Below are 12077 nucleotides of genomic sequence, written 5' to 3' on the forward strand. Positions count from 1 at the left end.
CTTAAACAATAAACAATTTATATGGGTTAGTCAAATACTAGTCAGTGATTAGATAACATCATTTTCTCCCATGGGAAGGATAATCTTGAATGTTCTCCCATGGAACAACATTTTCATGGAAACAAAAATGTGCATAATAGGAAATGGACAGAAAAAATATATATATGTATATTTTTTACAACAATTGATACCATGTAATTTTATGTCTTACAATGCTAATACTTGAGAGTCAACTAAATTGTGGTGCATGAGGAAATCAAATTTAGAAATGCAAGGCATGATAAAATTTGGTCAGGCAAATGTGGGTATGCAGTAAGCGAGCGAAGGTGAAAAGGATTATAGCTGTACATAATTAGCTAGCTGTGCTTGTTAGTGATGCTGCAGACATGACTGCCAATGAGCATTCAGGGTAAAGGTATGCATTACTCTCAATAGCCTTTGACTAACCCATATGATATACTAGTAACAGACGATGGCTTTTGTTGTTGGATATATAGTGTTTTATCTTCAGGGGTTGGAATGCTATTTCAACTTCATCCCTCATGTAGTAAAATCTCCCCCATAGCATAGCAACCATTTTGATGAATCATATGGGCTGTTTTCTCCCATGCCAGTCACCATCTCTATAGAAGTATGTGGGCCATGCATCATTCTCATGGTGTCATAATATCACATTTGATGATAATGCATAAATTGCAGTGAATACTTGAAGCAGATTAGAAACTAGCATGAACATATCTTACACCAAAGAGCTGGCACAGAAACATTAAACCTTATACATGTTACCACTAGTAAGACAAGCGTGTGTACTAGCTGTACTCTACCCATACCAATCATTACATTCAAAAATTGATAACAAAATTTCATACTCCCTTTTCAGAAGATGGGGGGGGGGGGGGTGTCTAAGATGTCAGCGATCCGACATATTGTGGCAATCAATAAGGAATGCAGTGAGCTGAGTAGAGTCGTACGACATCAGTGATGCTGCTTCAGGGAGTTGTAACCATGGAGACACTCAAGGGATGAGAGCACTCTTGCCAAAGGGATCCTGGGTTTGGGCGTCTGCCCCCGAGGGTGCTGGCTGCATCTGCTGCTGCTGCTGCTGGGCTAGATGAGCATTCTTCACCGCGTCACCCCTGGGAAAAACAGAGGAGGAAAGGGACCATTCTTGAACACGTTTCAGGTGCTCAACTTCCCCTTTACTTCTCCACATTCAAGACTTTAACCAAGTCTGTCGAAAGGCAAACACAAATAGCACACGTAAACAAACAGGAACGACACAAAAGACAAAGCTGAATGAGGAACATTAATGATGGATCCACTCTTAGTCAAGAGTTTGTAGCATGCATTGAACAGAAGACTTGTATGTTACATGGTGATTCAAACATCACAACACTTTTTTTCTTTCTTCTTTTTACAAACTATGGTAGAGCAAAGGTTTCTATGCAATATTCTTAAAATCACTTTTGAAATATATGTCTCAATGCCGGAAAACTCCATAATACCACTCCTACTAATAACTCATCACAGTACAGATATACACCATCAAACAAGCAAGCAAACAAACAAACAAGCAAACAAACAGAACAAGTTTCTACATTTGGACGAAACATTTTCCAGTGTCAAGATCACTAATCATGATAATTTAAACAATTAATATCTATTGATATTGGGCTTAAACTGTTCTTAGAATCAGTGACAAATGTCAGTGGTATATGAATAAGAAACTATCATATAACATCATGTAACATTTTATGACATTGTTGGTAAAAAGTTGTTCACTGATACATTTTTGGCTCACTGTTCTGTTAACGTCACGTTTCTCATCAACAGGCAATTCTCTACTGATCTTTCTCCGAGGAAGCAACAAACAATCTTGACTGGCTTCTGTGCTAAATAATGAAAAACTATAACTGTCTTTGAAGGTTAATGGGGAAGTCACTCTAAAGAGGAAATACAATTTGACTATCAAAATTAACAGAGTAAAATAAATAGATCAATGACATTTTGAAGAACTTCAGACACCTCATAGGCTCATATGAGAGCTGAAGTATTGAAATATCAGCAAATAATAAAAATCTGAACTAGATGTTCAACATGCATCATCCATGGCTGTCCTTGTCAATCTACTAAGAAACAATTTGTAATTAAAAAAACACTGTGTTTCTGTTGTGTTTGCATTTAGAAAACCAAAAATACTATTTATTTTAATATTTCAAAGTACAAAATTTGCTCTTCACTGGATGACTTTTAACACCATTAGTCCTTGACATAGCACTTGTAGTTATCACAACTCTTATCTCTCCAGAGAAAATGAAATACCTGCAAAGTGCCATTTATTTTTTACTAATCAGCACCATCATGCTACAGTGCCTTAGTGAGGGGTCACAGTCAGGGGTCATAGCCAAAAACCTTTATAAGGAGTAAACACTAAAAAACCTACAGTCAGTAGTCATAGACAAAAGCCTTAGTCAGGAGTCACAGTCAAAAGCCTAATAGTCAGGAGTCATAGTCAAAAACCTTCATCAGGAGTAAACACTCAAAAACCTATAGTACGTAGTGATAGACAAAAGCCTTAGTCAGGACAGCATTATATCTGTAAGATGCTGTTTCTTGCAATTTACTCAGAATTACATGATCATGACTGTGAGAATGGCCAAACAGTGTCGCTCATTTTGGGTTGATTTCTCTTTATCCATTTTCTTTCAATACTCAATCTATTTTCTCTACAGTTTGGTTTCTTCTGCTGGGGAACAAAAATCAAGACAAACAAGTCAGTTCTACAGCATCTTGCCCTCTTGCCACTTTCATACTTGACATGCGAATAATTTGGCGTAACTAGATATGGGTGAATTCCACTTGTTCTTACTTTTTGCCGATAAAAACAAGTCCGTAGAGAACTCCTGTAACCATGATACCAAGACAAGCAAAGATTTGGCTGACCCCACGGCAGAAGAAGAATGGCACAATGGGTAGGCTGTAACACAAATGAGAAGCAGCAAATCATTTTCCATTTTGTTTGTTTTCATTTTTCAATTTCCAGTTGACAAGAAAAAGGTGAAGGAAGGATAAATACCTGGGGGCACAGGGTGTGCACAGTTTAACCCATAGAGGATGGGCTGATTTTGCTACAACATGCATTTCCCATAGACACTTGCCCGAGTATACTCGGGACTCGTCCTTAACGGGTTAAGAGTATTAAACTCCCACATTCAACATCTGCTTGGGAATACAGGATAAGAGGATATTGAGTACAGGACAGACGGGAAAGCGATATAAAAAGGAAATAAAATGAAATAACTGCAATGATGAAAACTATATGAATAAAAAAAATCAATTCAATTCAATTTCAATTCAATTCAATTGATTTCACAAAAGCAATACAGCCAATATTTTGTACAATAATCAAATGTTGAAGAAAACCATGAAAAAGCCAGCAGCTTGAAGATTGTGATTCCCTATATAGGGAATTAAAAAAATGGGAATCAGAAATGATTAAAGTAATAGCAATGACATGAATATTACTATTTTATCTACAATAATGTAATATAAACCAAACATCACATGAAACTTAAAGATCACATTAGTGCTGATGATCATGATGATAATAATAATAATGATAATAATAATAATAATAATAATAATAATAATAATAATAATAATAATAATGATAATGATAATAATATTAATGATAATGATAATGATAATAATAATAATAACAATAATAATAATAATTATTATTACTATTACTATTATTGTTATTATTATTATTATTATTATTATCATCATTATTATTATTATTATTATCATTATTATTATTATTAATAATAAGAGGGAGGGGGAAGAAGCTTTCCAAAGAAATACTACAACATCACAATTCAGTTGTGTAAACACAAAAGCTAATTCTGGCCCATGATGGTTTACGTACTGGCCTACTGTAGGTGCCCTTAGACAATCAATGTTGATTTGAGCCATAGTGGTCTTGCTCTCAAAAAGAATGAAAACCTTCAGATTACTCACACAAGATAGAAGATAGCCTTCTGCCAGGCAGGTCGGCGCTCACTCCACTTGCTGACGGCATCTGTGATCTCCAAGAACTGACAGCAGAAAGGTGCTTCCAGGAGTATGACCAGAAATCCTAGAAGCCTGTGAAACAATGAACAGTCTTCCTGTTTGATTACTGCTCAACAACCTCAGCAAACCTACACTGTATCCCTTTCCTGTTGCATGTATTGATCATGTGGGTCAGATGATGGCAACTTCATAATGAATTGTTCTTCCCAGAATAAAGTACCCTTCTGTTCAATTCCTTCTGCAATCACATTCAGTTAAAAAGAAGAAGAAGAAGAAGAAGAAGAAGAAGAAGAAGAAGAAGAAGAAGAAGAAGAAGAAGAAGAAGAAGAAGAAGAAGAATTCAATGATTGTTGGCCCCACGGCATCATATAAATATTGGTCACATTGCTTGTCAAATCCAGATCTGTCATGCAGGCTCAAACTATCCTAAAGTTTCAACTGATGTATTTCTGTTGCCTATAGGTGAGAGTAAGAAGGTTATCATGTTAAGTTTTACAACAATGTAACAACATTCCAAGCTGGGACTGAGATATCAGTTGCAAGACTTTACAATTGCAAAGCCATCATCTCTGATTCATTTATTTATTTTTTGCTCTTTTCAGGGGACATACCAGCATCTTGTTTTAATAAGGGAACATGTTCTTGACTTCATAAGCAAGATACATTTACAGCCTAGTTATTTTATACTGTATGTACACAATAATATATTTAGCCAGTCTAATATTTTGCAAATTGGGACTTCATAACAATTTTGTGAATGGTTAAATTCACAATTTGGGGTACAGTTATGAACAGTGAGAAAAGTATGCATGCAAACTGCATCAGGTACAGAGTCAAAATTTATGGTGTTAAATTCGCAGATACAATGTACATCTGACTCACGAAATGCATAAAAACAACAACCTCATGAAATAAATGGCATTATATACAGTGTATGTGAAAGTTACTGATGTGCAAAGAGAGATTCACAACACTCACATGATGTAGATTCCAGCTACAATGCACAAACCATGGATGGAAATGGCAGACACCAGTCCCAGGACAATTCCCACTGTATGAAGAGAGGGAATAGAAAACATGCAGTCACACATCATGTATAAACTGAATGAGCCGAGACTCAATATTGCTATCTTCTAATCTACAAAGTCTATCGTTATCAGATTTCTTGCCTGCCTAGGGACTCTGCACTGCTGCTAGTAAGGAGGCAACTATAGTGACAGAAATCATACATCGCTGCATGTAACGACACATGAGACTACAGATTTACTGACAGCACTGTGTCTTTCATGTTATGTCCTAGTTTAAACATATCATACTTATCCAATTAAAAGTTTTCATGCATATTCCTCACTAAGGGTGGGAAATGCCAAGCAACACACATTGGCCTAGAATACTTCCACTACCGTACTGACACTTTTTTTTAACAATGTATATCAACCAAATTGCTTTTTGTGAGACTAATTTAATAAGTTAAGACTAACAGAACAAACTGCATATTACGCCAACATGATGTATGGTCAGTCCTGACTCTGTGGATATACAATGTACACACGCATAACTAACAAAAGTGAGAACCCACACACTGTTACACATAATACGGTGGAATACTTGCGCAGAATATATCACGTTGACCACGATGTGACACATATTGTAATCTCTGACATACATGTATGCATGGACTAGCTTCAAAGTCTTCTTTTTTTCAGCTCTTACAATCTGATTTCTTCAAATTCAACATCAAATTTGAAGACTGCAACTTTTCAGCTGCCTTAAGATGAATTTAGAAAGTAAACGATGAAAAACAAAAATGTGAATTTCACAATAAATTGTTGTTACCGGGTTTGCTCACATTAGTGGCATACAATCGGGTGAAAATGGAATATGCGAACTCCCAAACCTCCAGGGCCCCGTTTCATGAAAAGTTGATATGATAACAACTCTTGCTGGAATGTCATATGTCATGGTAATGACAAGAATGCAGCTTCCTGATTGGCTGTTGCTACGGGAAATTGTCATTCCAGCAAGAGTTGACATCCTAACATCTTTTATGAAACAGGGCCCAGGACTACCTAGGCCTAGACCTATGTCATAATGCAAGTGCTATTCACCCCAACAATGCAGTTCCGTCGTTACTATTCATCACTTATCACATGCAAGAAAAAATGAAAACAAAACAGAAATACTCCAGACTTTTCCACATCACTCCCTTTCCTTCCCCTTTAAGTTTAATACATTCGATCAATTGATGCAATTATTGGGTAACAGCTGTTGTTTCACAGACTGTGATAAATGGACTAGATCTATGATTGATACATCACGTCACTCTTCTAAAATGATAGGATTGGCAGATTGGTGATCTATCACTATCAGTTAATATGCTGAAACAGCTCATGACCAAAGTACTTTGAAAAGTCTGAATTATCTACCTTACTTCCGTTTGAATTGGCTTTGAAATTCTATGAAACCGTCTGAATACTCTGATATGATCCATAACATCTGTCTGATAAGCCGACAGCCACAAGAATTGTTAAAATTTACCTCTGTGGCGTGCGTGGCTCTGGTAAAATTACCACCAAATTAATCAATTACCATATTCGAATACATAACAAATACTTACCAACAACAGTTGAACAAAGGGAATGTGTGGTTGGTTAACCGCACCAGAGACCCCAACACGTAGAACGTTCTAGTTAATATTAAATTTACAGTAAAATTTATAAATTTATAATTTACAGCGCGCCCCGCCGTCAACAATGATTAAATTAAGTCTTTGAAATTAAACATCACCCAAGCGGCGACAAAATAGCTCAATCACTGATCACTGGCCGGAAATCAATCCATGACCGGCACCCTTACTACTTATACTAGATGATGAAGATCTAACTAGATGTCTAATTCTGCAGAGTCTGGATGATCAAAATGAATACGAGTGAGTGACGAGTGCACGATGCACACAGCACACGGTGATTTCAGTATTCGGGACTACGCATGACAATGTTGTGCCTTATTGACTACTGTTTTTATCAGAGTGTACTTACTTAGGCCGGTAATCACAGCTACTATCCTCACAAAAAGCCTAAAACAGAAACCGGCCTCTTGCTGTGGTGCCTGTGCCTGCCGTTGCATCGGTGGCTGTTCATTTTCGAAAGTTTTGAAGTCTGACATCTCGATTTCGTAGCAGATTTGTTTTCATTCATTCGCCGGTCGTCTCTTTTTCTGCCTTTATACACACGTACACACACAATACAACCAAACCATCTTTGATGACACAATACGCGAATATTTCACAAAACATACACGTCATATGCCAAATGCGCGCGTGATGGCAGGATATGATACACAAAAGAGTCTTCACGGAAAACTAACCCTTTTGTGTTTTTATCTGTCGTGTGATCTGTCATTTTCATAAAGGGCACAATAAACCGCTTCTTTTTTTTTTCCAAAGGAAAAGCATGAAAGCGTCTGTTACGTTTATTACAAAGCAGGAAAATATGTAGGACACACAGACATTCATATGAACTATCATTAAAGGCAAAAGAAATGCAAACAGCAGGTAGCCGTACATCTCATGATCACTTGATCGACCTGCGTTTTTCTGTAAACTGAAGATGACGTCAGTATAAAAAAAAATCAAATGCAAAAATCATATCATAGATAGACCAGACACTTCAACATACCTCAAATTTAACAATTTGGATACGAATGAGTCATTACAAAGGAATCTCCTCAGTTATCAATTCGAGAAACCACATCTTATCTATCACATGATTTTGAGAGCACTTGACCTTGAATCATATACAGTTGTAATTATACTTCTTTTTAAAGATTATATGCCCCACTGGCTGTCAAAAGAGTGAAACAACAGTAATTTTTGTTTTCTTACTTAGGTGAAGCCACTGCTATCCCCTGTCTTGCAATCATAACAAGAGTACGTTTCTTACTCAGGCACAAATAAAATTCTTCCAATTCTTAGAATGTCGAATATTGTGTGAGTAGTCATCATGATTGTGTGCAAATGGTGGCAACTCGATCGATATGGGTCCCATCCACGAGGGATATGATTTGTTGACATACAAATGCAATTATAATTAATGGTCATCACTTTTGTATATCTGACATTTAGTTCCAAACTATCCCATATTTGACTATTACATACTTTTTGTTCTTTATTTGTAAACACATATCTATATCTACATCTATGTACCTAATTATTCTTTCAGCTGTACATTGTATTGTATATTGAATGAAACTACAGATCCTTTCCCTTGTCGCTTCCCATCTTTCTCAATCTATCTTCTCAATCAAATAATTAAATCTATCAATCAATCAATCAATCAATCAATCAACCAATCAATCAATTAAATCAAATCAAATCTATCACTCAATCAATCAACCAATGAATCAATCAATTAAATCAAATCAAATCAAATCAAATCAATCAATCAATCAATCAATCAATCAATCAATCAATCAAACCAATTAATCAATCAATCAAATCAATCAAACCAATCAATCAATCAATCTATCTGTCAATTCATCTACATATCTACCATTCACCAGCTGTATATATGCACAAGTTCCCAAATATTAACTTCAACAAAAGAATCATACATGTATGCCTTTAATCAAAACAGGCCGATACACAGGAAATGAATGCACTATGATATTATTCATTGTACATTCATAAAAAAGGATTAGAGTGGTTTGAACATCAACTTAAAGGGGAATAACAGCATTACTGCTATACTAATTCACTGCATGTGGTCGTGCTCTTATTTCAATGTAGAGATAATGCAAAGAAGAAAAAGAAACAACACAAAACAAAGTTTTGCATTACTGAATGCTCCCCATCCAGAATGATATGAGTCATGACCAGCTGTTACAGGAAGAATAGATACACTGTAATCATGATGTGTCTGTGTAGATTAATTGTATCGACCCAAAATACAACTTATAGACAACACAAACAAGTCACACACTTCCAATCTCTCTGGAATAATAATTTTTATTTGACTTTACAGTTTACACTTTGCATGATAGATGAAACATTTCACAGTATATTTGCCATATTACTCGATGGATTGTTTGGCTCTTTGGCAAAATATCAAGCAGGAATGACAATTAAAGTTTTTATGTAACTGTTTGCACTGTTTTTATAACCTTTACTTAAATAAATCATTGCATTTCAATTTGGAAATCAAACGATGCCTGAAAGCTCAATAATATTTCTATGCAAGTCTGTTTCCAGCTTCATCAGACTGTCCTGAGAAATTCTTGCACAAATTCTGGGTGATATCCATGAAACATTAATTTCACAAATGAACAACTACGCTTCTGAATTACATATCTTAAGCAATGCACATTTCATTCAGAATTTTGTGACAGTAATGGAATAAATTGATGGAATGCATCATGAATAAATAAACATTAATTACAACACACACTGATTCATTTATAGTCACCAAGCTCCTTTGTATACTGAATATCAAGCAAAATATACAATGGCACACAGCTGTTTTATTTGCATAGATCATTGCTCTAATTCTGCTGAAAGTGTCATTAAGAGTTAAGTCACTAAATAAATTGAGACATTCCAGTGCAATATTCTCTCAGAGATGCATCATTATGCTAATATTCATGAAAAAAAAAAGAGCTGCATGTTTTTACACACATATCATTAAATCACACTCAAATTATTTGCACAACATGTGAGACATCACTGCACCAAATGGGAGAATAAGAGAAAATAGTGAGAATTGCAAGATGGGAGAATTAAAGAGCAGGGTAAGGTGAACATATCAAACTTACATTCCATCAATATTTCTTTATCTGTTTCATTCTCAGCAAGATGCATTTTGTGTGTATGCGTGTTTGTGGCACAACCATACAAGTACGAGAAATGTATTACAAGTTGTAATTCACCTCTATGTTAAACTGAAATGAAACATTTACAGTCAAAATCTACAGAATCTATTGACAAAATTTTAACTACCCCAGTTAATTCAGAGTCATGACTTTACATGGTAGACTAAATAAAGAAAGTAGTTGAATTGATGAGAAGTATAAACTGTTAACAGGAATGTGGGTGATGATGTGAGTTGACCACATAGTTCTATGGTTGTCAAAGAAGAGATGAAGTATGCCTTAGCATTGTGGACCAATCCAATGGTTGTCAAAGAAGAGATGAAGTTTGCCTTAGCACTGTGGACCAATCCAAACAACAAGTGAAGATCAGTTCCATTTCTTCACAGCCCTTTCCTTCAATTCTTCATTAACATATACATACATCCTTACATATTGTTCTAAATATAATTTCATCTTTTTATAGCAGTTAGCTGATATGTTCAAGTGGTCTGAATATATACAATCTACACTGGCAATGTTATGACCATTTACAAGACTGCCAATAGGTATAGAATGATAATATCAACTAAGATGTATTTCTATTTCATGTTAAATCAAGATGGTGAGACACTCCCTGGTTATATCAAAGAATATGTAAAGTTTGTAAGCACAGCAAATAGTCCCCATGCTCTTTAATATACAGTGAGTATGGTTGATGATAATAATATCGTATCAGGGCAATTGCCCCAGAGGATAATTACCCCCGCCTAAATATTGGTTAGTGATAAGGTTAGAGTAAAGATTAAGGTTAGGGTTGGGTTTAGAGAGAGAATTTGGGTTAGGGTTAGAATTAGAATTAGAATTAGAATTAGAATCAGGATTAGGATCAGGGTTAGGGTCAGGGGAAGGGCCTGGGGTGGGGTAATTGTCCAGGAGGTAATTGCCCTAGACCCAATATGAAATGACTTTCCATATTACTGTGTATGTGGATGCCGAATGTACTGATAAGGCTGAAGTATCTACTGTGTTTAAACTTTGACATGGAACTGCTAATCATTGTCAATTTATTATCCAGTAAAAATAATGATGCCCAAAGCTACAAATAAGGCTCTCCTTAGCATACTACTGGCCTAAGCGATAAAGCCGATTTGGGAAGTAATCCATTCAATCTGACATAGCGAAATTCTTACACATGAATCACAATGGCCTTGTGGTGTATGGGCTACGAATGTGAAAAAACGTCTTGAGGCACATATAGCAATATGCATGGAATTTCCATGTCTGTGCTTTCCCACACGCATTTGTAATCAAATATCACCATTCTGGCTCATGCACTCATCCTGTTACAAAGCTAAAGCAGGCAATACACTGCACTACCAATCAATCTCAGAAAAGGAAAATGCACACATATATGCATTTTAGTCTTCATTCTTATGAGTGGTAATGGGAAAACAAATAACAATAGAGAATATGGCTTTGACATGAACTTTTTATGAACTTATACATGAAAAAAAAATCAAGATGCAAAGAAACAGAAAAATATTGCCTCAAAGTAAAGACAAACTCTATTGCAGCTCATTTTGGCACAAGATTCACAACAGCTCACGAATGAAGGGTTAACATTGCAAAGAAAATATAATGCACTTATAATTAGGACACTGAGTATTTACCTCTCATATATCTCATAAACAAAACAGAGATAACTCATAAGTACTGCTGCCTGATGTTACACTTAATCAATATGTTGTCCATTGGTAGGCAGACAGACATAGGTCTTAAACATCGGGAGTAAAATAATCACTTTCCAAGTCACTACAAAAAATAACACTGATCGTGGATCGAAGTGCAAATGGGATCAACAGTAACAAAAGCAAACAAAACAGAACATAACTATAGATCCCTTGCACTGATTCATGTGGATATATATTTGTTTTGTTCTCACTGTAAGAAGAGAGCACTTAGGCCCTACACAATCACAATGCACTCCCCCCCCCCCCCCCCCCAACTGCAAGTAAATAATTATGTCATTGAATATCTTTGCACACAATTCCATTATTACCTGTGCATCATATGACTCTCTGGTCCACACACATTTTCTCAAGGTACTTCCTATGGCATTATGGAAGAGATCTAAATGCAAAAGAATGACATCTGGGTAA

At 35.8% G+C, this 12077-nt stretch overlaps 1 protein-coding gene across 1 annotated transcript; it reads right to left on the reverse strand.

The window, feature by feature from the left end:
* Positions 1-903: 903 nt before the first annotated feature.
* LOC139724192 (calcium channel flower homolog) lies at positions 904-7278 on the reverse strand. Its single transcript, XM_071635336.1, has 5 exons — positions 7113-7278; positions 5053-5125; positions 4021-4146; positions 2870-2977; positions 904-1136 (listed from the first exon to the last, which is right to left on the reverse strand). The coding sequence occupies exons 1-5, from the start codon at positions 7237-7239 to the stop codon at positions 1016-1018; spliced, it is 555 nt and encodes a 184-aa protein (XP_071491437.1). The 5' UTR covers positions 7240-7278; the 3' UTR covers positions 904-1015.
* Positions 7279-12077: the final 4799 nt, after the last annotated feature.

The sequence above is a fragment of the Diadema antillarum genome, unplaced genomic scaffold (assembly GCF_040938485.1).
Source record: "Diadema antillarum isolate AM-2024a unplaced genomic scaffold, OU_Dant_1.0 scf00000208, whole genome shotgun sequence".
Classification (NCBI taxonomy): Eukaryota; Metazoa; Echinodermata; class Echinoidea; order Diadematoida; family Diadematidae; genus Diadema; species Diadema antillarum.

What these genes read in the sequence shown, in the direction of transcription:
- LOC139724192 (XM_071635336.1), bottom strand. Translation starts at nt 7,239, where the DNA reads ATGTCAGACTTCAAAACTTTCGAAAATGAACAGCCACCGATGCAACGG. An exon ending in GTAGCTGGAATCTACATCAT is followed by an intron (nt 4,147 to 5,052) that starts GTGAGTGTTGTG and finishes ATTGTTTCACAG; the next exon opens with GCTTCTAGGATTTCTGGTCA. An exon ending in AAGGCTATCTTCTATCTTGT is followed by an intron (nt 2,978 to 4,020) that starts GTGAGTAATCTG and finishes TTTGTGTTACAG; the next exon opens with CCTACCCATTGTGCCATTCT.